At 52.4% G+C, this 27,790-nt stretch overlaps 1 protein-coding gene across 2 annotated transcripts; it reads right to left on the bottom strand.

The window, feature by feature from the left end:
- Positions 1-1,142: 1,142 nt before the first annotated feature.
- PKM (pyruvate kinase M1/2) lies at positions 1,143-27,560 on the bottom strand. Of its 2 annotated transcripts, none has more exons than XM_041743963.1 (11): positions 27,411-27,560; positions 17,121-17,287; positions 16,255-16,346; positions 11,276-11,407; positions 10,579-10,765; positions 9,771-10,041; positions 7,980-8,130; positions 7,599-7,751; positions 4,367-4,533; positions 2,470-2,651; positions 1,143-1,835 (listed from the first exon to the last, which is right to left on the bottom strand). In XM_041743963.1, exons 2-11 carry the CDS (start codon positions 17,272-17,274, stop codon positions 1,729-1,731), a joined length of 1,596 nt encoding a protein of 531 aa, XP_041599897.1. In that variant the 5' UTR covers positions 17,275-17,287; positions 27,411-27,560; the 3' UTR covers positions 1,143-1,728. The 2 variants fall into 2 exon arrangements, with proteins under 2 accessions (XP_041599897.1, XP_041599896.1); XM_041743962.1 differs by lacking the exon at positions 4,367-4,533 and adding an exon at positions 4,932-5,098 and having other exon boundaries at positions 27,411-27,559.
- Positions 27,561-27,790: the final 230 nt, after the last annotated feature.

Genomic DNA, 27,790 nt, shown 5'->3' with positions numbered 1-27,790 from the left:
ACGGCCCCGCCCACAAGTGGCCGGCGCGGGACCGGCCACGCCCACTTGCTGCCGGCGCGGGACGGGCTCCGCCCATTGGCTGCCGGCGCGGGATGGGCCCCGCCCACTGGCCGTTCCTCCTCCTCCGCGCTCTGCCGCGAGCTCCGCGCGGGATCCCGACCACTGGAACCTGCAGACCAGCGAGGCCCGGCGGACTGGCCCTGGAGGTGCACCTCCGCCCTGCACAGCGCAGGCCTCCGGCCCCCGCCGGCCCCCTCCGGGTTCCTCCTCCTCTCGGCCCTACCAGTCTCGCCCGGTGCCCTCTGCAGCACCCGGCCCCCGTCCTCCTCTAAGCCCTCTTGAGCTGCAGGCTGGGCTTCAGCTTCTCCCCACCCGAGGGACCGAGCACACAGGCCAGCCCGGAGCCGGGAGCCGTCACGCACTTCCCCGAGGTTGATCCCGTGAGGGGACTGACGGCCCGGAACCGAGTGGGGAAGCAAGACGGGTAAGCCGAGGGCTGCGATGGGACAAGGGGCTGGGCCTCGAGAGCGAGGCCAAAGCCCGCTTTCCCCGGGCCAGGTGGGCCCTCGGACCATTCCCTCCTCCCGCCTCATAGGGCTTGGTCCTTGGGAGGGTCCGCAGAGGAAGGTGCAAGCTAGACAGTTCCCTTCCTGAACCTGTGCCACCCCCCTGGCCCCGCTTTATCATGGGGGCGATGGAGGACAGCGGCAGGCAGGGGAGGCAAAGGGAGCAGAACCTGTTCTCCTAGAGCGCCCTTGCTTTAGGGCCCTTCATGTATCAGACCTAAGGGGAGGTGCAGGGCAAAGGCCGCTTCAGCTCCCCCACCAAAGCAGGGCGGAGGGGTCCTTGTTGCTACACTCTCTTCAGTCCAAGCAAGCCCATAAAATGTCCCAGCTGCAGCCTTTATAGACCCAGCTACCACCTCCTGGGGGCACTGAAGGGGGAACCTATCTCAGGACTGTCAGCTCCTGCTTTCCCAGCACCTCTGCACTTGCAGACAACAGCAGGGCAGGCGGCCTGGGTCGCCACACCACCAGGAGCACAAGGTTCTTGAGGTTCGTCTCCCCCTCCTCCCAAACCCCCTCTACCCCCTGCCCTTCCCCTGCTCCTCACCCCCCAACACCAGAAAAAGAAAGGAAATGGGTGCTTCAACTGTTGTTTATTGACACACAGGTAGGCTCTATAGCAACAGGCCTGGAGGCAGCTGCAGGAGTGGGGGAAATGAAGGGTGGAGTGTTTGCCTGCAGCAACAGCTGAGCCTAGGAACAGAAGGGCAGGTGGGAGTGGGGGAGACAGGGGGGTGGAGAAGCAAGTAAGGGCCTGAGCCAGTGTAACTGGAACCACTGCCCTGGGCTGCGATACTTGCCGGTGGTCTCTAGACCCGGCCAGGCCAGGGTTGGGAGTTCTCTGCGTATCCATTTTCTATAGGAACCGAATGGAGTACACAGAGGAGGAGAAGCAGGAGCTGTTCTGGGGCTTCCAGTCCTGCACCCTTCCCTCGTCCGTTGCTGGGGTGAGGTCACCTGATGTGCAGCCCAGCTCTGGGCCACCTGCACTGAACAGGGTCCTAAAAACGTCATGTTTTACAGAGGCATTCATCTTCCCTGGCATCCCAGCCCACCAGTGCCACATGACAACCCCCGAGTGAGCACTACAAGCATTGCTGGCCTAATGGATGGGTTGGGGAAGGGGGTGGGACAGGGGCTGGAGGAGGGGCTCTGGGGCCCGTCACGGCACAGGCACCACACGCATGGTATTGGTGAAGCCGGAGCCAGGGCGCCACCCGGTCAGCACAATGACCACATCTCCCTTCTTGAAGAAGCCTCGGGCCTTGCCTGAAAGAAGAGAAGAAAGGTCGGTGAGGAAAAGCAAGCCTGGCAGGTGAGCACCCGGCTGACCCGCCGCAGGCCTGGGTGACCGTTACTGCCTCCCACCACAAGGTGGCGCAAGCCGCCCAGCCCAAGGACCAGGGAGGCCCTGACTCTTATCAATTGAAATGGCAGCTGCCAGAGACCTTTGGACATCATTCATTTTATACTCTAGAGGGTGGAGTAGTCCCTCTCATGCACGGACGTCCTACTTTTATTAGGGACAAAGGCCATGAGTACATGATCTGTGTGTAGGATACCCCATGATGTAAAGCTCTAGTTTTTTTTTTAACCCTCAACAAGGAGCAGGTGCCCAAGAAGGGACATTCCTGACTATCCAGGATCCTTTGCTTTGGGCCCCGGATGGGAAGACAGAGAAGTGGGCAGCTCAGCCCCAGAACTCCAAGGCTGCTCCTCCCTCCTGGGCTTAGCCCAGAACTTCAGGGAATGGGAAGGAGGATTCAGAGAACGTTCCCTGGGAAGACAGCTAGGACTCTTGCACACTCCAAGGTCAGCGTGTTCCCCTTTCTCTAGGATCCCAGGGAGATCAGTGCCCAGTGCCCACCCCTCCAGATCCTAGCCCTTGCTCCCAGCCACGCACCAACATTCATGGCCAAGTTCACCCGGAGGTCCACGTCCTCAGCCCAGGCCTCCTGCACTGGGTCCTTACACACCACAGGGAAGATGCCGCGGTACAGGTGGGCCTGGCGAGCAGTCTGGTGGTTCCGGGTCACAGCGATGATGGGGGCACGGGGGCGGTATCTAGCCACCTGGTGAGCGGACCTGAGACAGGATGACGGCCAAGCAGAAGAGACCATTAAACAGTGTTCCAGAGCCTCCCAGAGCCCCATGGGGCCTTCAGCAACAACTCAGCCTCTAATCCAACTCATTCTGCCAGCATCAGACTGGCGACTTCAGCATCTGCTCCCCGTGCCAGGGCTGCCCCTCGTCCTCTACCTTCCGAGAAACAGAATCCGACTCTTCTTCCTATGCTATCTTTCCACTTGGCTTCTTCCCCCCTCCCCACAGCCCAGGGCCCCAGGATCACACCGACCCGGCGCGGTCAGTCTCACCCACTCACCCCACACGACTCAACAGTTGGCAGAAGCCCCTCCTCTGAACTTTCCCATCCTGGCACAGATACAGCCCTGCCCAACCTCACCAGCACCCATTCCTCCTGCTGCCAGCAGCAGCTACAAGCCAAGCAGCATGTGAATAGCACCTGACTCTTGGCATCTGCAAAGAACAGCAGCAGAGCTCACCAGCCCCCCAGGGAACCTACAAAGCCAGCCCTCTCTACTGCTGTGCCCTCTCCCCCAGCCTACATGGCCCCCAAGTCCCTAAAACAGTCCTAGCAACCCGGCTCTAGAGCTAAACCTGGGTATTACCCAGGAGGCCAGACCAGGAGATGGGAAGGTTAATGTGGGAGGCTCTGTCTGTGCAGAGTCCCCTGGAGGGTAGAGGGCCCCTCTGGGCCCCAGTGCCACATGCTTCCTTGAATACTTTACACTTGTGGCTGTAGACAGGTCTCAGGAGCTGGGGAGGGGCTTGCTTGCAGGAGGCACGGCCTCAGAAGGCAAGCCCTAAGGACACCGACAGGTGTCCGGGAAACTTAAGCCATGTCACAGCAGAGGCTGCCCTGCTAAAGGCCTGGCCCCCATACAAGGCTTCAGAGGGAAGCAAGTGCTGAAGTCGGGACTGGTTAGAGTGAAATCCCAGAAGACTAGAGCTAAAAATAGCCAAAGAGCAAAGGCTGGACCTTTCCACAAAGGTCAACCCTGATGGTTGGAACTGTTTATCCGGAGCCCTCTGCTGAGGTAATCTGCACAGATCTCATGTCCCAGTTCTACAGGCAACCCCACCTGTCGCTCCTCCATGCTCAGGGACCACCAGCCTGACCCCATCTCTTCCCCTTCCAGGAATTCCTGTGGCCCTGCAGGCAGGGATGAGGAGCACACTCCCAGACTGGGGCAATGACAGAGGCTGACTCCATGTCCAGATGAGGAGAAGATACCAAGACCAAGGCCAATCAGCAGCCTCAGCTCGGCGGCACGACACTAGGGTGCCAGCAAGATGACGTGGTAACCTTTCCTAGGCCTAAACCTGCTTGCCTTTGGGGCTCAAAGACAGACAGGTAGGTGCACCAACCCAACAGCACATCAGTGAACAGCACTAATCTCCCAAACTGAACTTTTAAAGGGCATATAGTGGCTAGAATGAACAAAACTGCTTATCAATTACTTTCTTAAAAGATGAACTTTCTTTCTTTTTTTTTTTTTAAAGATGAACTTTCAAATAATCAAGTGAGCATGTGCAGTCAGTCTGTTGTTCTGCAATTAAGTCTCCAGTCTAACCTTGGGTCCTCAGGACCAGGTGGCAGGCAGAGGGGCTTACCTGGGCTCAGGGCCATCTGAGCCCCAATCAACGCACGGCTCTCGGGACGCCCAGGGAAGGTGCCCCGAGCAGGGTGTGCCCTGGGAGCCGCTGCCACCTCCTACCTGCCAGACTTGGTGAGCACGATTATGGCCCCGCTGCAACACTTGAAGGAGGCCTCCACGGCGCCCACGGCGGCGGCTTCTGTGGGGTCGCTGGTAATGGGCGCCAGGCGGCGGAGTTCCTCAAATAATTGCAAGTGGTAGATGGCGGCCTCTGCCTCACGGGCAATCTAGGGGAGCAACATCCGTCCAGAGGGACAGGAGGGGGACAGGACTGTCAGAGCTGTGTCACACGGGAGACGGAGGGGAAGAGGCTCACAGACAGCTGGTGAGGGACGTGTCCCCAGACAGGAGGCCAAGAGGCGACGGACAACTGGAGCCGCGGAGCCGCGCGAGACCAAGGTTCATGGGAACTGGCCCATCACCAGGTGCCTGTGGCAGCCACTGTGCCTACCGAGCCGGAGGCCCTTGCGGTCCTGCCCTGCCCTGACTCCCTGGCTGGTTTCCTGCAGACGAGGAGAGGACTGGAGCCGGGCCCCAGCTGCAGGGCTGCGCCCCAGCCGTCTTCTAGATCAGCTGGATCAAGAGGCTGGTTATCCTACAGAGTTACCTGCCCTCGGGGCCCTACCTGCCAGACTCCGTCAGAACTATCAAAGCTGCTGCTAAACACTTATAAGAAGCCTCCACGCTGCCCATGGCCATGGCTTCCATGAGGTCTGTGGAGTGGCTTGAGCCTCGCACAAGTTCTTCAAACAGCTTGCGGTGGAACATGGCTGCCTCAGCCTCACGAGCTATCTGTAAGGTTTGGAGGGGGGAGGAGAAGCAAGAAGAGGGAAGGAGGAGGGAGAAAAACGAGAGACAACACATGGAAAGACAGAATGGGGAATTAATCAGAGGAAGGTAACCTTAGGTTAATTGGCTAAATCTGTCCTTCATGCAGATGCGAAGAGGCAGCATGATGAAAGCCCAACTGCTCAGGGATGGCTGGAGAATTTCCAGCATAAACTGCTGCTGTTTCCTCTCCAAAAGAGGAAAAATGGGGTCTTCCATTCTGGAAGGATTTTCTGATTGGGGGTGGGGGGTAGAGGGAGACAAGATGGCGGCAGGCACTGGCGCCTTGGCATAGGAACATGCCCAGGCTGGACCCACGCCGCTCCCTGGCAGGACCTGACCATGCTGCCTCATGACACAGCTTACAGGAAGGAACAGGCCCTCCCTCCTCACATGGCTGTCTGGTTACCACGGGGCGTCTTGCCTGGCTTCCATGCATACATGGAGCACTTGCTTGGCCTTTGCATGCGGCTGCTAGGAGCCTTTCCGATGGCCTGCCATGGAAACGCGCGGAACAGCGCTGGAAAGCTGGGGTCAGATGAAGCCAAAGCCACACAGCTTAACCGAGGTCCAAGCACAAAGGTGGGGAGATGGCAAACTTGCAAGGGGCACACTCAACAGCCATGTGAAGGGACAGAAGCCTGTGGAAGCACACAGGTGAGTTTAACAGAGACGCTTGATTACAACATTAAGGATTATCACAGTCATGAGAAAGCCATTCCGTTATAGTCACAGACCACCTGCTTGGATAACATCAGGAAGTAGAAAGAAAATTTAAGCTTTGGAAGATTGGAATCTTAGAGAATGACGGGTGCGAGAAAAATCAGTAAGAACATTCCATTAATTGGACGGTAAAGGCAGGTACGAGACAGGATTCACTAGGTTAAAGGTTTTCTTTCTCCTCTAAGAACGGAGTGCATGCAGTCAAAGGACAGGAGACCAAGCAGGAAATGGGACGTACCTGAGACGGCCTAGCCCTGAGTTATGGATGGTTAATTGCCTCATTTACACAACACACGAGAGAAAGCAGTGAACAGTTAAGAGAAGCTCGGTGTTAACTGGGGACGTGAGGAGAGGCCACCTCACCTACACCTCATCACTTATCTTCTGAGCAGTGCCATCCAAGCCCTGGGGTTCTCTCTAAGGTGTGTCTGTCTGTCCAGAGGAGAAACTGGTTATGGAAAAATAGCTGGAATTCAGAGGCCAGAGGGAGAGTATTAATCTCTGAGCCCGGTACAGGCCCCTGATGGAGACGTGGCCTTATCGCCTGCTAGACGGAACACTACGTACAGGACAACACTGGCCCTGCAGCAAGCAGTTCTGGGTTCAAACTAAGGCTTTATCATCACGTAATCCTCATCCATAAGTTGGGGTGACAACTATCACACAGGGGATATACGAAGATTACATCAATCTACACAGGCTAATGACTGGACACACAAAAAGTGAATGAGGAAAGGAAGAGACTTTGTGTATGGGGAGGTTACATCTGGGAGAGTTCGGGGGAGGCGGCATCACGCAAAGGGCACGGGGTCCCTCTGCTGATGGGAAAAGGAATAGGACAGTCAAGGAAAAACCACTTCAGGATGAGGCAAGTTTGCAGAGCTCCACACACGTTAAGTGCTGACACTGGACTACTGTTAAAGTGAATGTGCAGGCCTCTGCCTCCCAGGCCTCAGGAGCCCTGGTAAGTGAACCCTGGGTTAAGTCTTCCGTGTGTCTAGAGCAGGACCAGACAGGGCCAAGGAACTGAGAAGGAGCCAGGCAGTGGCATGTGGCCAAGCCCAAGAGCGTCAGAGCTAGCTAGCTGCCGGGGTGGGAAAAAGCTGCCTCCAGGACTCTTCCGGAGGCTCTCCCTCCACGCCCCAGCAGGCTCAGTCGCCTTTCACCTGCCTCTACTTGTGGACTTGCTGCCAGTCACTAAACCCCACCATTCAGCAGCTCAGCGAAGCAGGCCCCACTGCAGGCGCCATGCAAGGCCAGCTTGGTCCCCTCACACACACGAAAGCCTCCAGTGCAGGCCCGGGGCCCCTGGGGGCGGGGGGAGACACCTGATGTGGCCAGGTGAGGATGCAAATGGAAGCCAGACAGGCTGGCAGGGAGCAGGAGCCCACGGCCTCTTCTGGGTCCTCTGGGCTGTCCAGAGGAAGAGGGACAAGTACCGAGGTACTTGAATCATGGGACAGATTCACAACCTCGAGGCCAGAAGTGAACCGTGCTAGACTGATGAAGGAGGATGCCTCCAGGACAGGAGGAGACAGGAGACGGAGCGTGGACAGCGAAGACAGAAGAGAAAGAAAACCAAGACACCCCCTCCTCCCCAGCACACACCTCCGCAGTCTCGCTGTGACTTAGAGGATCATAAAAGGTTGTGGGCACAGAAGCCTAAAAGGTGTTGCCTCGTAACAGAGCCTGCTTCCACCCAGCCCGAGCCTGCAAACATGGGGAGGCCCGAGGAACTCACCAGGTGCTGCATGCGAACAGCCTCCAGGGGGTAATCCCCTTTGGCGGTCTCTCCAGACAGCATGATGCAGTCAGCTCCATCCAGCACTGCATTGGCCACATCACTGCCCTCAGCCCGGGTGGGACGAGGCTTCTTGATCATGCTCTCCAGCATCTGCGCAGAGACAGAGCATTAGTGAGATGTGGCCTGGGCGGTCTCCAGAAAGGAAGGACTTACAGGCTGATTCCCTGGATCCTGTGTTCGTGCAAAGAGTACGGCTTTGTGTGCATGCACGAGGGGAAGGGAGGGTGCATGTGTGTTTGAGAGGCGTGGGGCAGGGTCCTGGGAGGAGACCAAGCAGCACCCGCCTGGGAGTGTGTGAGTGTGGGGAGAGGCACATGCCTGTGTCGCACAGATGACAGGCTTGCCCGCTCGGTTGCACCGCCCAATCATCATCTTCTGAGCAAGGAAGACCTTCTCTGCAGGAATCTCAATGCCTAGATCACCTCGAGCAACCATGATGCCATCGCTGGCTTCCAGGATCTCATCAAACCTGACAGGACAGGGAGAGAGAGAGGTTCTATGGAACAAGGCCGCAAGTGCAGTGACGCACAGAGGTTCTCCTGGACTCTGACTCAGCAACCCTTCACCAGGACAGCCGTCCAGGACCTCACTGTGGGCACAAAGGGGATGGGGTGTTCCAGCTACCTGGTTTCCCAAGGTGGGCTAACAGTACTGCTTGCTGGGCTGCTTTAGCACTCGTATGGAGGTTCCACGAAGGGGTAGGGGAAAAGACAAGGTTTCCTCCGAAGCCCCCTGGGTTTGTTTCCTCTCCCCCTGCAGGTCACGAGGCCCCGCCTAAGGCACCTCTCTACCACCCCCACTGCAGCCAGCACTTCCAGGGTTAGCTGACTGCTCCTGACACAAAGGTTTGTGGCCTTCCAGCCAAGGACACTTGAGGGCTGCTGTTCCTTGAGGTGGGCCCCTCCAACCTGCTGAAGGCATGAGGACATGTGGCTTTGCCTGGCCTGTGGCCAAGGACAGCTGTAGCACCCATGGTTTATCAGGACAGAAGGTGGACTCCCTATTGCCTGGTACAAAGGCCACCCACACAAAGCTAAGGATGGCAAGATCGAACAGCAGGTAGGGCTGCCCCTGCGCCCTCTCCAAGCACAGGCCTAATCCACCCAAGTAGGTCTGGGGTTTTAGTTCTGGTGACTTATGTTCCTAGCAGGGAGCTGCAGAGGAACAGATGTCACCAAGCTGGCCATACTCTTTTAGCCCTACTTGGGGATACTGGGGAGGAGGTGAAGTACAGCTAGGACCACATACTTTCCTCCAGGAAGCTGGGAACATGCCAGAACCAGCCCAGTCAGCAGGCCAGCTGCCTTTTAAGTGAAGACAAGGACACCATGAGCTTCCACCTATCTCCCAAGTGAGGGGCCAAACAAGAGCACCTTCCTAACAGCCTGCTGTCTTCTTCCTTCCACTGGGAAAAATGGGGTGGAGGTGTAGGATGGGGGGAAATGTCCTCTTATTCCAGCAAACATAGATAGCGCTTATCAGGAGGACAGCATGAGGGCTCCTGCGAGCAGTGACCCCCCCATCCACTCCAACACTGGGCCCTGGGCCTACAGAACAATGTCAATGACCTCTGGGGTGCATCGCCATGCCAATCACCTGGGAAGATATATATGTATTTTCTTAAAAATACCAATTCCTTGGGGCCCCTGGCTGGCTCAGTTGAAAGAACATGCGACTCTTCATCTCAGGGTTGTGGGTTCAAGCCCCACATCAGGTATAGAGATTACTTAAATAAAATTCAACAAAAAAACTAAGTAAATAAGGGTGCCTGCATGGCTCAGTGGTTGAGCATCTGCCTATGACTCAGGGCGTAATCCTGGAGTCCTGGGATCAAGTCCCACATTGGGCTCCCTGCATGGAGCCTGCTTCTCCTTCTGCCTGTGTCTCTCATGAATAAATACATCAAATTAAAAAAAAAAAAAAAAAACCTTATGTAAATAATTAAAAATGCGAATGCCTTCTCCTCCCCAGTGGGTCTAGCCTAAGCTAGGGAGTTTGCACTCTGATGGGTAGGTCGCCAGGTTTGGGACCTGGGTATCCATGGGATACAGTCTGCTTTCTGGAATGCCGGGCTGGGGCTGAGGGGCAGGGGGCGGTCAGGGCACCCACCTCCGAACTCCCTCATGATTCTCAATTTTGCTGATTATCTTGATGTTCTTCCCTTTCTCTCCCAGGACCTTCCTGACCTCATGGACATCAGCCGCCTTGCGGATGAAAGACGCAAACACCATATCTACGTCCTGCTCCACCCCAAATTTCAGATCCTGGATGTCCTTCTCTGACACAGCAGGCAGGTCCACAGCAGCCCCAGGGAGGTTCACACCCTTCTTGCTCCCCAAGGAGCCACCGTTCTCCACCTCCGTCACCAGGAAGTCAGCACCTGTACGAAATGGGGGTGGAGGGATGGGAGCACAATGTCCAACAGGAAGCAGGCTCTCCCCAGCAGGGTGAACTGGAAAGCAGCACATTGTGGGTGCTGGAGCCACTATGTCCAGAACTCAGATCCTAACTCACTAACCATATAGTCTGGGAAAGGTCAACTAACCTCTCTGCGCCTGATCCCCCCCACTGTCAGACAGAGATCATAATACCCACTCATAAGGTTGTTATAAAACGTGAACAAATTACCATGTAAAATACTTGGGATAGTGCCTGACACGTATCACACTGAGCGATGGAAGGTAGGAAACCACAAAGACACAAACAGGATGGGGAAAAAGAAATCTTCTCCTATGCTCCCCAAGAAGGTGATTAAGTTGGGCCAAAATCTGTTGTGAAGGACAAGGAATTACAGAAAGAAATCCTGAGAAAAACTAGCCTTAACCTTGCTGTCAGCCAAACAAACTTCCCACTTTCCTTGGGTCAAAGGAAATTTAGGGCTGGTTCTAGACACTGAGACATTGCCTCCAGTACATACCTTTCTGCTTCACCTGCAGAGAAATAAGCCCATCGTCCACGTAGATTTTGCTGCCCACTTCCACCACCTTGCAGATATTCTTGTAGTCCAGCCACAGGATGTTCTCGTCACATTTTTCCATGTAGGCATTGTCCAGGGTGATCTTGAGAGTGGCTCCTTTCTTCAGCTCTACCTCTGCAGTCCCGCTCTACAGACCAGAGAATAAGCCAGGAGTCCAAACCACAGGAGCCGGGCCCTCTCCGAAGGAAAAGAAAAGCTCTTTCCTCCAGGGAACATGCTCCAATCCCAGCCATGAGGAACAATAAAGCTTCTGGCTTTGGAAATAAATAATCTTTTCCCAAGGAAGTGACCCAAGAAAGAAAGACTTACAACGAACCCACAACATCATCGTCTCGCTATGTAACGATAGGGGAAAAGCGACGGACAGACTTGGAAGGAGGTTCTCAGAGTAAAAAAAAGATTCTTCTTTGTACCATTTTTTAGCAAAGTACACCAAATCAACTCTCTGACACAGCAGGCAGGTCCACAGCAGCGCCGGGGAGGTTCACACCCTTCTTGCTCCCCAAGAGCAAGAATAGAATTTCCAGATCTGCACTGCGAGGAACACGGCCTCCAACCGGGACGCACGCCACCGAGGACGGCTCTCTAGGGCCCACTGCCTCCTGCACCTTCCCTCCCACTGCCCCCAGATACTCACGCCTTTGATGAGGCCAGTTCGGATCTCAGGGCCTTTGGTGTCCAGGGCCACAGCCACTGGCCGGTAGAGGATGGGGTCAGAAGCGAAGCTTTCTGTGGCTGCACGCACGTTCTTGATGGTCTCTGCGTGGTACTGGGGGAAGGAAGAGGACAGCTGTGCTCCCACCCAAGGATCTGGAGCCGCGGCTGAAGCAGATCACTCCACAAAGGCCTGTGATGTTCCATACCTCTACCCTCCTGTGTCTGGCGTTAGGGTCATCCACTCACTGAACACCCGCCACTTGCTCATTTCAATCGCCTCGTTGCCACCCACTCCTTCCGTGGCACTCACTCACTCACTCAAGGCCAAAGCTTAGAAACCCGAGAATACGGCCAACAAAGCCCACTACAGAGATGGTGTAAACATGGGTCAGCATGAAAGAAGTCTGTCTCCCTTACGCTCACGCTCCCTTGGCAAGTAAATCAGACCGCAGGAGAAAAAGACCTTGCACTAACGTGTGTGTGGGTGATACTGGCCGGGCAATCAGTGTCAGAGTCCGGTGGGAGAGTTGGCAGTTCTGAGCTTTTCCCCTATTGATTCCAACTACAATTCAAACTCCAGAGTTATTTACTTAAGCTTACAATAGCTCAAGCTAAATAAGCCATCGCCTAGGGGCCCGCAGACCTGGTTTTCACAATCGCTTTCTGGAGTGGTCTAGGGGAACAGAAAAATGCGCCTCTCTCTGAACCAAGCGCCCTGGCTTCCAGCCTTTTCCCCAGCCTTTTCCCTTTCCACTCGCCACGACTGGACTGAAAAAGGGACTCAAAGCCAAGACGTCACCAAGCTCTTAGTGTAGCCACCAGGACGTTGCTGGTAACAGGGGCACCCAGTTCAGCACTTGACAGGCCTTGTCTGCCCTTCAGCCTGCCCGGGAGAGCAGCACCCATAAGGCAGCTGAGGGGGGAGCTGGAATCAGAGTCTCATCTCCAAGGACGGTGCTGCCTGAAGCTGTCTGTGTCTGAGAATCTTCAGCTTCTATTATAGTCTCTGATGAGGACCATGGCTTGTTCTCTGGGGGCAGATGTCCGTACTAGGAGTTCCGAAAATATGTCTTTCTATGGCTAGCTTGCAATACAGAATACAAATATTCTGTATAGAACAGAATATAGAGGTAATTTATTTTAAAGGAGTAGGTGTTTCATTGTTGTCAGATGCCTTTTCCTCAGAGCTGATGTGAAAAGTAAAAGAATCCATGAAGTCCTTAGAACAGAGGTGAGCACCTAGTTATCACCATCACCTCATACTGGCCACTCTATTTCATCCCAGTGTGGACTTTATGTTCCTAGAATAAAATTTACATGGTCACAGGGGAAGAAATTCCTTTAACAGATGAGTGGATGTGGACTGTTGGATTTTACCCTTTGCTTTCTGCTTCTAAGTGAGAGGCCCCAAGAGCTAACCTGTCTGGTTGCAGTACTGTCCTCATCTCACTTCACTATCACGGTGTGTGTTGGCTTCAAAGAACATATTGGGAAGACTTCTAGGCTCTGGAACAGCATGACAAAGTTCCTTCGAGGGGAGACAGAAGTAAGCCATCAAGTCCTATTGACCTGGGATGGAGCTAGAGCCTACAGTCACCTTTTCGAGATCTTTTTTTCTTTTTTCTTTTTATTTATTCACGAGACACACACAGAGAGAGAGGCAGAGACACAGGCAGAGAGAGAAGCAGGCTCCATGCAGGGAGCCCAACGTGGGACTCGATCCCGGGTCTCCAGGATCACGCCCTGGGCTGAAGGCGGTGCCAAACCGCTGAGCCACCTGGGCTGCCCACCTTTCCGATTTCTTCAGGCTGTTAATCTATACTTTCTACCTCTTGGACTTACCTTTTCTTGGAGGATAGTTAACTTCATCTCAACTTACAGAAATTAGAGAAGTCTTTTTATGACTTTCAAACGCTCTCCTAATATATGGGAAATAGTCCCTTTTCATGGTCTTTTTATGCATCCTCATTCTTGACCAGGCTTTCCAGAAGTTTGTTTCACAGGAGGTTATTTTTGGTTTGTCAAATTCATTTTGTTTTACCAAGTTATGCTTTAAGATCAGTGCTTTTCTTTTATCCCTTTTAGATTATTTGGCTCCTAGTGTTTTAAGTATTTCATTAACTTTCATTAAGACTTTTGCTTTCCAAAAAGTACATTTAAGCCTGTAAGTTTTGTTTGCGGATGAAGTAGGGGAGTGACAGAGGGAAAGGGAGGATCCTAAGAAAACTCCATGCCCAGCACGGAGTCTGATGTGGGGCTTGATCTCACAACCCTGAGGTCATGACCTGAGCTGAAATCAAGAGTAAGATGAAAAAAAAAAAAAGAGTAAGATGATTAACCTACTGTGTACCCATGCCCCTGAAAGTTTTCTGGAGACTGAAAATTTGCATAAAAAGATATCCCAGAAAATATGGTCTATATAATTTCCATTTTATGGAACTTGAGGAGTTTTGGTGGCCTAATAACTTACTTAATCATAAACATTCTAAATCAACACGTGTTTTTGTTCTGGGGGGGGCATAAAATCATCTGCTATGTACAAATGAGATTATTAGGTCTTACATCATTCAGATCCTCTATACTGTCATCTTTTGGTGCATTTCTGGGAAGTGTACTGAGTCTTCCACTATGGCTGTGGTTTTGTTGGATGTTACCAAACGGTAAAGAGTTCCATCCATCAATACTGTCCCTGTGGAAGGTTCTAAATTTAGGCTGTTTAAAAGTCAGTGTCTCCGGACGCCTGGGTGGCTCAGCGGTTGAGCGTTTGCCTTTGGCTCAGGCCGTGATCTCAGAGTTCCGGGATCAAGTCTTGCACTGGGCTCCCTGCACGGAGCCTGCTCCTCCCTCTGCCTGTTTCTCTGCCTGTCAGTTTCTCTCATGAATAAATAAAATCTTAAAAAAAAAAAAAAAAAAAAGTCTGTGTCTCTGGGACCACACATTGAGTAAGAATACCTCTTGGACATATGAACTGCCCAAGGGGGTTAGGGACAGTGCGGCAGGCAAAGCTGTCAGAAAAGATCAGATGCAGACAGTAGACATCCCTCTGTCAGTGTGAAGGAGAGAAAACTATTTTAATGCTCTGTTTAGAAGAGTATTTAAAAACTATCAAGAGCTGGGAAAGCAGATTGTAGCCACTAATCAAAGGTGGGTATTAAGTAAGAACTCGGATATGCGGTCAAACTGCTTATGTGACATTATAGGATATCAGAACAATTTCAGAGGAGTTTTCAAACCCTTGATCCCAGAGACAACTTTATTCTAGTCAAAAACCTCAAACAACAGGAACTTGGGCATTTTTGTTTTTCCCAAATCCCAATTCTAATCTGGGAATAAGTAAGCAGAGATTATCTCCAAATGGCTCTTGTTTTTAAAAGTCCAAATCCCCGAGCCAGCCCCCCTGTCCAGCAGGTGTAGCAGACACCACACAGCCTTGCCATTTTGGAGCTGCTGCGGTGTTAATTTACTGGATGGGAGAAGCCATCAAGCCTTGTTAAAGGTCAACTTCTTCAAATCTATTTCTGCTGCTTCTGCTGCACCCAGCAGACCCTGGCATGGTCCGGCAGCAGGGATCAATGGTGAACTGGTCCCCACTGATATCTTTAGCTCTCTCTCTGGGCTGAGCTAACCCTTGCAAGAATTCCTGGGGACTCCTGCCAAGGACCCCGACTTTGGAAAATTGCAGAATGTCACCACGGACGTGTCTTAACCTGCCTGAAGTGCCGGCTGAGCCCAGCTCCTCTGAACTCAGTGAGGCCCCCATGACATTTGGAGGCCAGCTGCCTGCCAGGCCATAGGCTGTTTATGAAACTGGGTTAGGGAACCCATGCTGGAGAGTCTCACATTTCCAGAAGGAGAAGTTCACCTCCTGGGCTGTACTTCCTGAGGCTTTATTTTTAGTCTAAAGACCAGCTTCCAAATGCCAGAGGGCAACCCCTCACCACTTGTCCTTACAGGGCAGCTTTTTCTTTATTCTGAACAGAAAGTATCAGAAGTCATGAGAAGGAAAAGTCTGGCGCCTTCATTACTTCTTTATCAACACCACTTTGAAATCCCACAGCTTATGATGGAACCCGATGGGTTTTAAAAGGAATTGTCCCTCAGGGAACCTCCACTCCTCCCTCAAAATGAGTTTGCGAACAGGAGGGGGGATGGAGCATATCCCAAGAGTTGCCACCTGGTCCCTGGGTCAAGTCTCTGTCCATAGGTCAAGTCAGCTCATACTCAGCCTCAGTACAGATCCTTTCCTACCAGGCTGCTGGGGAGTGTGCTGACTCTATTTTAACATGCTAGAACCCGTGGGAAGAGAGAGGCTAGGAACAGTGTTGATGAAGTGGGGTACTGTATGCTGGATGGTGTGATTACATTGGACTCGGTCCTTAACTTGCAATGGTATAGAAACTCTTCTCTTGGACCTGCTCAGTTATCTTGGGTCTACACTCAGCCAGAAATCAACCTTCAGGGTGATTTTTTGGTTCATCACTGCAATATGAACAGCTATAGAAACCCAGGGGTAGGAGATGTCAAGCACTGAGGCCATGCTACCTAATGGCTTACAGGGTTTTCCAGTAGAACCCTTCCACACTCTTTTTTTAAAGTTATTTTCCCAGCAAGCTCTACACTCAGTGTTGGCCCCAAATGCTCACCTCTGAGATCAAGAGTTGTATGCTCCTCTGCCTCAGCCAGCCAGGTGCCCCAACCCTTCCACACTTTTGTCAGTACACGAGTGTGAGAAAACCATGGCCAATAACCAAATAGGTCATCTTTGGATAAGAAGACTTGGCCAACTGGGATGGCAGGAGATGGGGAAAGGCTGATAGGATAGGCCAGTGAAGACACTCGTCCCGCTGGCTGTAAAACCCAGACTTCCTCTTGCCTAATTCACTATGACTAAATGAACCACACTGCCACCCAATTTCCTACAGGCTGCCCCTATGGCCAGGCTGTCCAGCTGAGGCTCACCTCGTGAGTTCCATGAGAGAAGTTCAGACGAGCCACATTCATTCCAGACTTAATCATCTCCTTCAACGTCTCCACCGATCGGGAAGCTGGTCCTAGTGGAGGGGGAAAAAAAGTTTTAAAGCCAAAGTGTTAAATATTCAAAGGAGGAATAACACTTTCAAGTTTGAAGAACTCTTGATATCCTTTTCCCCTAAATTTTCCTCCCAGAAACAGCTCAACATTCTTTCAAAAGCATATACATGACTAATATTATGTTTACCCACTTCCCTGAGCTAAGGGGATGCTTTTGCTATGCCCCTGAAATCCTACAGGCCCCCATCTAAGAAGGCCTAAGTAAGACTTGGCCTTGAAGCCTAGCCAGATGTCCAACCACAGAATCTTGGTTGCACACAGCAAGTCAAAAAGATCTTCCCCAGGGATCCCCGGGTGGCTCAGTGGTTGAGCGTCGGCCTTAGGCTCAGGGCGTGATCCTGGGGTCCCAGGATTGAGTCCCACATTGGGCTCCCTGCATGGAGCCTGCTTCTCCCTCTGCCTGTGTCACTGCCTCCCTCTGTGTCTCTCTCATGAATAAATAAAATCTTAAAAAAAAAAAAAAAGGATCTTCCCTAGATTTCTGAGATGCTCCTAAAAGATGTGCTAAGGAACACACTGTCTATATTCTGCCTTTAGCAGCAAACACAGAGCATGCAAAATTCCTTATTGCAACTTCCTAGGACCGGAGTCCAGAGTTCCCAAAGAACCTGTGTAGCATCTCGCTCAGCACCCAGGTTTGCTACATTTCTTTTGTCTTTTCAGGGAAGATCACGGTCATATGAAGCCCCTGTTTTTTGGGGGGAGGGGGCGCAGCGGGGGACACACCCACGCACCAATGGTACAGATGATGCCAGTGTTCCGGGCCGTGATGGGCGGGGAGTCGATGTCCAGGCGGCACATGTGTTCCAAGAACGTGTCAGCCATGGCCGCGTGCAGCTGCTGGGTCTGAATGAAGGCTGTCCCGACATCACTATGGGGCTTTGACATGGCTGCTGAGGTCCTGGATCCAGGGGAATTGAAGAGAGAGTATCAGTCTGAGAAGCCCAGGTGGTTAACAGATCTCTTAGCACAAGAGGCTGTTTCCTGCTTACACATTAACTCAATAAGCACACTCTGCACGAGCCACAGGGAGCCCCACCATGCTCTGGTCGCGTGGGCACTCAAGTCGGGCAAAGGGTTCACATGACCATGAGCAAGTGGAAAGGACCTCAAAGACCAATTTAAAACCTCGTCCCCAACACACGTACTTCCCAAGCATCCGCTGTAAGCAGATCTCCCTAACAACGGGCTGGTATCTGCTTTGACAGCTTTGCTCGTCCTCCTCCAAACAACATCTCACAGGCATCGAAGGAAGCTACCTCCAAAGGAAGGCGTGACCAACCTTCCGGCGACAGAAAGCACTAACTGCTAGTTTAGTATCTTGGCAAATATAAATCTTTGTATGAAAAGCTATCTCAAAGCTATAAACGTCCGCTATGGGGTGGGGCATCCATAGTGGTTTTTAATAATCCCCACCCAAACTCAAAGTGATTTTCCTGGTTGTAAAGACAATCATCATCCAGGCAGTCCTTTGACCTCTGGAATCCTAGATTTTCACTAAGCCAGAGCAACATGTAAGTTCATTCCTTGGCTCACTCTGGCAGGAGAGCCGATCCCAGTTCACTGACAGATAGTAAGAACCACTCCTTGGACAGGAAGCAGAGCTGACCCAAAATCCCGAGCGCACTTTCACCCCAGGAGTCTGCACCTGAAAACCACAGCTACTTGTGGTCAGCAGGACTTTAGGGACGTGCAAAGCAATTTGCATAAAACCAGATAACCCCAATGGCACTGGTCGGGTTCTAGACGTATTACAGCTACTTTAACAGGACAGTTACACCTGAGGAAATCCAGACTGCTGGCCAAACCCTCTCCCCCACCTGATTTTCTGATACACCATCCCGATTCCCTTTCTGACAAGCACACCGCAAAGACCATCTGTTTCAGGTAATTAACCAGACCAGGTCACTATCCTGACAACTGTCCCGACCTTTGCTTCCTTCACTACTGACAGCTAAACTCACTCAGCCGGTTAGTTTGCTGATTATAGGGACCTAAGAAGCTTCCAGGCTGGTCTGAAGAACCATCAGGTAAGGATGTGAGTCAGAAGCTCGACCCTCCTCATCCCAAGGCTGTCCCTTCTTCAAGTTCTTGGACCAAGGGTTACTCCTAACACCCTGGGAGCTTCAAGGCTTCAGCCCAGGCTCCTGACCAAGCCTCTCCTCAGGCCTGTCCCAGCTCCTCCTAACTCTCAGGGCTCTGAATCCAGGCACGGCCATACATGCCACTTTTACTTCCTCCTCCCCCCGCCCTTGACTTTGGGGCCTCTCGGGGTAGCTTGCATCTCAGCCCATATCTGCTACCTTCAAGAATTCTGATACACGCCCAAGAAGTTCTGTGACCAGTTGTGAGCAAAACTTGTCAGCTAGTGAAAACGGATGGCTACCCATCCTCAGCTACAGAGGCTAATACTTCAAAAATGGGGAAATAAGATATTGGCTAACTATTCCACACGGCAAATACACTGCTCCTTTCAACGTGTGTTTCCTAACTCCCTAATACACACCAGGCACCAAAACGAAAACGTTTGGAGGTCCTCTCCTCTGTGACCTACCTGTTATCTGTTGGCACCTAGTACTGTGGAGTGTTCCAGTGTTTGCTGAACAACCTTTCCGTGTACCTCAAAGCTTGTCAAAACCAAAGTTATACCTCTCTTCCCTCCTTCCCCAAATCTGAAGAATTTATGAATTACTAGAGGGCCTGCCTCGGCAGCCAGGGTTTCTTTACTGGCACTCGTGTGGAGTCAGGGCTCCTGTGCCTTCAGAGCACATGGCGGGGCTGAGGTAAGTCTGCCTGTTAAGAGAACATGACTAAAGAGATGGCACCAGGTGGCACACCCAGCCAACTGGAACACAAAGGCCTAGCTGTGGCCGCCAAGTGGAATCATCATCCAGTCTGAGGACTGAATGAATAAAACAAGATCTTCAAAGAGTGGATTGGAATAATTAACCTGCATCTTCTTAAAAATCACCAGCTGGAGCAGCCCTGATAGCCCAGCGGTTTGGCACCGCCTTCAGCCCAGGGCGTGATCCTGGAGACGCGGGATAGAGTCCACATCAGGCTCCCTGCATGGAGCCTGCTTCTCCCTCTGCCTGTGTCTCTGCCTCTCTCTCTGTGTCTGTCATGAATAAACAAAAAAAAAAAAAAAAAAAAAAACACCAGCTGACAAAAACCAAAAACAGAAACATAAAAAACACAAAAACATAGTCAGCTGTCTCTTCTCTAGACCCGAGACAAGAGTGTTTCCTTGCAAACAAAGACCTGGCCGGGGCTACTGGTTGTTGGGTCATACCTTGTGTTCTCGGGGCTTGGGCTTCCGGTGACATAATGTCCTTTTTGTGGCTCAGGGTGGCTCCTTGGCCCCACTTGCAAAGACCGCTCAGAGCTGAGTAAGGTTTGCTCTGCAGAGCTGTACAAGGATCAAGGTAGAAGCTGAGTGTAACTGAAGTTCTTTGGAGCAATGGAAATATGACCTTAATAACTAGGTAACCAGATGGTAGCTGCTCCCGGAGACGACTTGGCTATGTTACAGAGAAAAACATAGATATGGGATGCCTGGGTGGCTCAGCGGTTAAGCGCCTGTGTTCAGCTCAGGGCATGATCCCAGGGGCCCGGGATCGAGTCCCACATCAGACTCCCTGCATGGAGCCTGCTTCTCCCTCTGCCTCTGCCTCTCTCTAATAAATAAATAAAATCTTAAAACACACACACACATAGATACCTCCAAGGAAATACCAAGAAAATGGTAACAGAAAATTTGCAGGTAAAGGAAGTTCTTGCTAGCTCTATGATGCTTTATCTCCTCCTGAATACCCAGATTATTTTCGCTCTAAGTTCCCTTTAAATCTGTGGTTAATTAACATTTCACTATTCTATACAAGAACCTGGTCAACTCCCAGTTTTTGAGGGAGAAGGGCTACTACACTAAACACGCATAATAGGCCTGGAAGTCTATCTACCCATAAAGTAATGGCAGGTCACCTGGGTGGTAGGATTACAGCAAAATGTTTTCTTCGCTTTACTAATAAATTTACTGATGTGAAATATTTTTGTATTAAGAAAAATCACAAATGTACCTCTTCTGAAAATGATACATTTATAAGTTTCTTGGTAAAAATGTTGGAATCAAAACAAAAATGAAGCTTAGCTTCTGGTTTCATTAATCAACCGCCTCTCTATGCACTTCAGGAATACTCTGCTTAAATGTGGCAGAGGCGAGATAACACGTCTCAGGCCCCAGATCACAAAAGCATTGCCAGACCATTCCACTGGCTTAAGAAGGCCAACTCTGATCCACTTAGAACACCAAAGAAAGAAAGAAAGAAAAAAAAAAAAGTTAACATAGACCACAGGACAATTCTATGCTCCAAACCTGTTAGTTATGCATCCAAATCCAGCAAACTTCTTTGCCTGTTTAGTCTGTCCTCAAACTTCACAGCATAATTTTTGTAACAAGGATATTCTGGTACAGAAGGGCTGTCTCCAAGGCCAGGAGATGCCATTAGCAAATACAATTATATTGCACTCAAACAACAACCCTATTTTACCACCTCAATTTAAATCTGAGGTTTTGCAAGCTGATTTTCTGCTCACCCAGCCTATGAAATGTAAATAATAATAATAATAATAATGAACATTTATTTGGCATTTGAATGGATTTCCACACCAGTAATCAGAAAAAAAGAAAAAAAAAAAAGCTTGCTTGTCCAGACTCCTACAAGATCTCAAAGTGCCCTTAGACACGTCTACCAAACCAGAGTACTCAGCTCCCAGCCTCTGATCCCCCCTTGCTGGAAGTCAGGGCTCTGCTGCCTGCCTCTCAGGTCCTCCTGAGTACCAGTTTCCCATCCTGCCAACCACCACTACCTCAAGTCCTTGCCAAAACCCCCGAGGACTCTCCCCTGGCCCCAGGGCAGCAGCCAAAGCCCTGGTTTCCCCGCGGGCCTCTGGGAAGAGCTCCCTCCCTCATGCTGGCCGTCTGGACAGCGCCTGCCGGGACACGCAGCCAAAGGGGGCCCGGCTGACTCACTCTTGCACCCTCCTCCCGGGAGGCACAGACATGCAGAGCCAACCTCCAGCCTACAGTAGAAGCCCGGCGTATCCACTGACGGTGGCAAATGCCATGCCCAGGTACGGCAACCTTATTCTTGAGCCTGAGCCCCTGCAGTAACATCTTCCTCAGAGCCATTTCTCCTCTGTGAGAAAGGAGACACCGTGAGAAGCCTTACCAGCCAAGGGGATGGGGTGGGCACGGTCACACCTGAGCTCCACAGGTCCCCGGCCCACCTTTCCCTTCTCATCTTAAGCAGCTCCTGGTTCTCCAAAACTATAGTTTCCTTTGTGCCAGACACAGGTCTTCGGCCACGCTCCAGAAAACACAAGGGGAGGGAATCACGTAAAAGATACGACATGCCACTTCTTAGGGCCAGTACTGTTGGCAAGTTTGTGCCGGGAAAGATTCACGCTTCACTCCACTGATTCTTTCACAAAGGCCCAAATCATTCTGCCCTAGTAAACCAGCCTGGCCCGTGAGCTGTATGCACACAAGCCAATTTTTACCCAGCCAGGGCTCTCCGCACCAAGTTTCCTCTGACGCTGACCTCGCCACACAGAGTAACCCAACGATGATGGCACCTGATGCCCACAACTGTGGTCCTTGCTCTGTCATCAATATGCTACCTACACCTCCAAGTCTCCAAGCTAGCATGATGAAGGCCTCTACATCTTCAGAACAGACAAGGCATTCAGGCCAGCGTGCTCTCTAGAGAGTTCCTAGATGATGAAGCAATAGAATTCCCAATTCCCAAGACTGACCCCAATCTGACAACACGATCAAAACAGGTGCCAGGCCACCCACAGAACCTAGTAAGGTCTGCACCGAATGGCTGTTTGCCCTGATAAACAGAGTAATGATATCGTGCATTTATATATGGAGCGAGATATGGAGGAGGGAGCTGAGGTTCCTTCAACCCTCAGCATGCTCCCTAGCAGACAGCAAAGTCTAGCTCACCTGCTTACATGAAACAAAATGAGCCCACTTGCAGGTTCAAGTAAAATTCCCTTGCTTTTATTTATTCAGGGATGTGGTTTTACAAGCAGGAGTCTCAAGTCATATTTCAAAGTAAAGTGGGATTAGGGCACAAAAGTAGATACAACACGGGCCCAGCCTCCAAAGAACCACTCCACTCCAGAGCAGGAAGTCCCAAGACAGAGAAACCTCAGATGTCCTTGTTTGACCACAGAAGCTCTAAGCAGAGAAGTGGTTTCAGCCTGAAGAAGGAAGTTTGGATGAAACTTTTGTTGTCCTGTGTTACCACGCCTCCTTACTAGGCTTAAAATAGTGAGGCAGTGTTTTAGGGCATGATATGCATAGTTTGGAAGTAGCAAGGGACCTGGGACTCTAGGTTAGAGCCCTTCAAAGTCTGATACACAACCAGGATGGGTGATAGCCTCCGCAAAGTGAGGTGTTCTAGCTCAGCATTTAAAGGAGGGGTTGTCCTGCACCATAGCTGGAGGGAGAGAAGGGGAGGATGAAAGGAGGAAGGGCAGTCCCAGCTCTCCAAGAACACTGACCTAGTTAGTACAACTGGTCTTCCTAAAGTGACTTTCACAGATCTGCTTCTATTTTGCTTTATTTTTAACTGAAGAAAAAAAAAAAAGGAATATTAACATCTGTATTTCTACCACCCAGAACTGACTACTAACATTTAGCCAGAATTCCTGTAGACTTTTTTTGTATCCTTCTAATCCATTTAAGCATCTATATCTATACTGATCCCTATGACACCGTTTTTCTAAAATGCCCTCAGTACGATACTGTACAAATAAACATCTTGCTTTTATCAGCACATATAAGATCTATCCAACGGGTACATAGATCTAGTTAATTCATATAAACGACTACACCGATCCGCTGCACGACTACATCGGTTATTTATGCATTCCCTTACTGGTTGGCGATCCAGTCAATTTTCCCCCTATTATTCAACGCAATCAACAATTCTCCTAGTACACGGCTGTATGTGCAAGTGTGAGCTTCTATATATATCCAGAAATGAAATTCCTAAGTCACAGGGTATGTTTATTTTCTATTTTGCTAAATATTGCTGAAGGGCTCTAACGTGGTTATATCCATTTACAACCAACCAGCAATGTGAGTTCTTGCCCTCTAACACTTCTGCCAGCATTCAATATTGTCAGAGCTTTAAAATGTAGACCCTCTGGATAGGTGACATTAACCTGTTTTCTAATGTCATAACAAAAGAGGAATACCAGTTATCAAAAGCCTCTACTTCCCTACCTCTAACGAGATTAAAACTCCCAGGGCTCCTTCAAGTTGCCGGTGGTTTTGTCTCCTATACCGTGACTGATTCACTGACCGGGTTAATTCTTTTGCCCTCGTCGCTGGAAACACGGAAGACACTAATTACCTGAAGTTAAAGAAGTACTAGCTGTAGGTCGACTTCAAAGGCTCGGAAGGAATGGGCGCCTTTCCAGAGACCTTTTCGAACTATATCAGCTAAGCTGGCACTGTCACAGCTTGGCTTGGCATCTCCCCCACCACGGCCCCTGCCTAACTTCCAAACATAGCTTGCTGGCGTCAGGGAAGAGAGGCTTAGAGCTCCCCAGAAGCTTTGCTATGGACAGAAGTGGGGGAGGTAAGTCTCAGAGGCCGCCGGAGGTACTGCAGCCCGGCTGGCCCTCCTTCCTGCAGGCCCTCCTTCCTACGTGCAGAACGGCACAGACCGCTGCAGGGGCGGGCGCCGCACCACTCGGTGGCTCTGCCAACACCGCCCCCCTGAGCTGAGCAGTCACACCGAGAGGCCCACCAGATGTTGCACACCACCATCCACTACCCACCCTGGCTCACCTTCCCCCAAACAGCTTCCTTAACAAAGCCCCAAACAAGCAGACTATTCATTGGTCTAGTCTGAGACTGGCTCGTGGTGAAAAACCCAAGTTCCCAGAGCATGCTCGCATTAAGAACGCTCTTTCTTTAACTCTAGTCCTGGCTGGACCAGAACTGAGGTTTAAAGTGATGACTCACAGTCCTGGAGGACTTTTAAAAATGTTTCTTTTTTAAAGTAATCTCTGTACCCAACATGAGGCTGAAACTCACGACCCCAAGATCAAGAGTCCCGCTTTCTACTGGCTGAGCCAGCCAGGCTCCCCTCATACAGGATCTCCCACCGAGCAAACCACTTCTACATCTCCCAACGTCCTCAACAAGGCTGCAAGAGAACTTTGCTCAAACGGGCGACTCATCCTTGTGGGGTACCACCTAACTGAGATTTGACTGTAGACGTTTGGAATGATTCAGAAATAAAATGTCAAATGAGTCATTTTCCCCTACCTTGAGCTCAGTCTTAGCTCTTGGCCAAAATAACACATCCTGACATGCCTTCATACAAGCTGAAGCAACATAAATTAGAACCAGGGTAGTGTGAGTTGACAATGCAAGAGTTGGGTTTTTCCTAGCTCACAGCCATTTCCTCATTTCTTTCACTGCCTCAACATTAAGAAACACACAGCTTTAAGAAATAAAATGGCTTTTCCCGTGACACCCCCCACCCCATTAATGTCACAACATCCAAGACACAGAAGCAACTTGTACAAGGTACTAGCTCTGTCTGGAGTCCCCCTACCAAATTGGCCAGGTCACTGGCAAATTATTAGACACCCAAAAATGCTTTCTGTTAAACTATGAATTCAACACCAAAATTATTTACTCCTAACACAGTGCTTAGAATGAGAGCAGCTAAACTAAGACTGCAAGAGACTAATGTCCGTCTATTTTGACTCAAGTCAGAGGTGAGTTCAAGAACATTCTTTCAGTCATCATTATTCATAACCATAACAGCCCCCCCTCCCACAAAGAACTGCCGTGTCCCCTGGGTAAGTCTCAGGAATGCAGGTGCATAGACTACGTTACTTGGGCACAGGCCTGTGTCACGCTGCACCTAAGCTCTTAGAGGAGTACAGAGAGCCGGGACAACCTGGACAACCACTTTTCACTTAACTGGGGAAAATGTGTGTTTCACTATTTGACTCACTAAATGAAGAGAAAGGACTTTTTAAACCTGTGAAGACCACAATGTAGTTTCCCACTCACCCAACAAAGAGAATTCTCTCAAAAGCAGAGAGGTTGAAAGGTTGAGTCATCTTCCCCCAGAGGCCTCCCCACTCATCCACAAACCTGGTGATGGGCTACATACCCCTCCCCTCAGGACAGCCCCACTGCATTTCCCAACAGCATCTTCAGGCATCAAGAGAGTAAATTATTTGCTCACAATGCCTCAGAGCAGAAGTCCTGACCTAGGATATCCTCTGTACCCCAGGGAGTGGCCGCACCCTCAGTACTACCAACAGGAGGCCACACTGTCCTTGCCTCCAATCCCAACCTCGCGCTTGACCACTTAGCTGAGCAAATTCTAGAACTCCACCCGGAGCAGGTGGGGACAGCGGGGGAAGAGTGCAGCGTGGGGGCTGCAGGTCTGTTTCTAGTCTTACAGCCCAACACCAACGGCCAGAATTCTGACCCTCCTGGCCTTCCTTTGTCTACTAACCTCAGGAGACCAAAGAGCCCCTGTAGCCGAGCCGGGAGCTGCAAGGTAACCTTTATTAGTTACTTTGTAATCACTGTACCAGGATCCCTTAGGGGATTGGTTTCCAGGAGATGTCTAGTATTTAGAAACCCTGATTTAGGAATTAATCCCAAGATTAACTAGGAGTATGTGTTTGGGGATGGCAAGGAGGAGATGAGCCCTCGTGCTGAAGTACAGTTTATGTAATTGTGCTCAGTGACCGAGGAACACATCCGGAGTCATCTCTTCTGGACATTTTCTCACTAGAGAGGAGACACTGCGCCCAGTGTGAACAGTAACCCATCCTTTCAACAGTCAGGAGCAAAGAGGTTACTCGTCACACCGGGGACCCCCTGCACCATCCCTGTATGCTAATGAGCCAAATTCGATTCTAAACGCCTGTTAACTTCTGTCCACCGTGCCCAGACCTTCATCAGCTCTGACTGATCCGCGCCTTGGGTTTGAAGAACACGGATAAAAAGCGGAGGAACGCAACGCCGTTCCACCGGGCTCTTCAATGACCTTCACAGCGGAAGGTCCTTCCCGGCTTCGAACCCAGAGAGCGCGGCCCCCGCCCAGGGCACCGGCGCCGCAGCCCGTCCGCGGCGCCCGGATCCTCCCGAGCCTTGCGCGCCGAGACCCTCCAGCGACCACCCCCCGCCCCAGAGCAGCTCAGCACCGGCTGCACCGAGGGGAGGCGGTCCGTGGCGCCAAGCTCCCCCGTGCTTCCTCTGCGCCCCGAACCCGCTCCCACCCGCTCCCGGGACCGCCGGGCTCCAGGCTCCGGGCGCGTGGGTCCCCCGAGGCGGAGGCTGCGTAGGTCCCCGGGCGGGGAGGGCGGGGAGGGGCCCCCGGAGCAGCGCGGCGGATCGGGGCCCCGGGCTGCGCCCCCGACCGGCCCCTGCGCCTCCGCGGGCACCGGGGGGCGGGGCGGGGGGCGCCGGCGGACGAGCCCGGCCCCGAGGGGAGGAGCGAGGCCGCGGGCGCGGCGAATCAGGGCGCGGAGGACAGGGATGCGGAGGAGCGGACGTGACCAGGCGGGGGAGGGGGAGGGGAAGGAGGGGGAGGGGAAGGAGGGGGAGGGGAGGCCCCAGCGCGGGTGGGGGAGGGGCGGGGGCGCGGGAGGAGCACGCGGCGCGGGGAGGCGCCGGGGCAGCATCGGAAGGACGGGGACCCGGGCGGGGGCGAGCGGGGCTCGGGGGGCAGGAGGGAGCCCGGGGAGGAGGGTTTGCTGCAAGGAAGGCGGTGATGCGAGCGGATCCAGGCGGCGGCGGCGAGGCCAGAAGGGAGCGCGCCCCGGGGCGGGGGAGGACGCGGGGGCTCTGAAGGGCAGGCCAGGCCGGGGCGCCAGCCCACCCCGCCCCCGAGCAGGATGCCCGGGAGCCCGGGCGCGGGGAGCCCGGGGGGGACGCCCGGCGCGGCGGCGGCGGCCCCGCTCACCTCCGGCGCGGTCCGGCTCGAGCTGCGCTGCGGTGCGGGCGCTGCGGACGGTGCAGGTGCTGCGGACGCTGGCGACGCGGCGCTGCTGTGCGAGGGGCGGCCGCCGGGGCGCCGAGGTTATCCCGCCGCCCGCCGCAATCCCTCCGCCGCCCCGCCCTGCGCCCAATCCCGGCTCCCGGCTCGCCGGGCCCCGCCCCCTGCGTCCTCGCCGGGCCGCTCGTCGTCGGGAGGAAGCGCGGCGGGCCGGGCGCGGCGTCAGGGTGCCCTCCGGCGGACTACATGCCGCGCGGAAGGACACGGCACTCGGCCGCCGCGCCGCGCCTGCCGCCCGCCAATGGGGAAGTGGCGAGCGGCAGGCCCCGCCCCCGGCCCCCAAGCCC

Source organism: Vulpes lagopus, chromosome 2 (assembly GCF_018345385.1).
Source record: "Vulpes lagopus strain Blue_001 chromosome 2, ASM1834538v1, whole genome shotgun sequence".
Classification (NCBI taxonomy): Eukaryota; Metazoa; Chordata; class Mammalia; order Carnivora; family Canidae; genus Vulpes; species Vulpes lagopus.
Note: the sequence above shows the minus strand (reverse complement) of the source record. Positions and strands in the feature narration are given on the sequence as shown.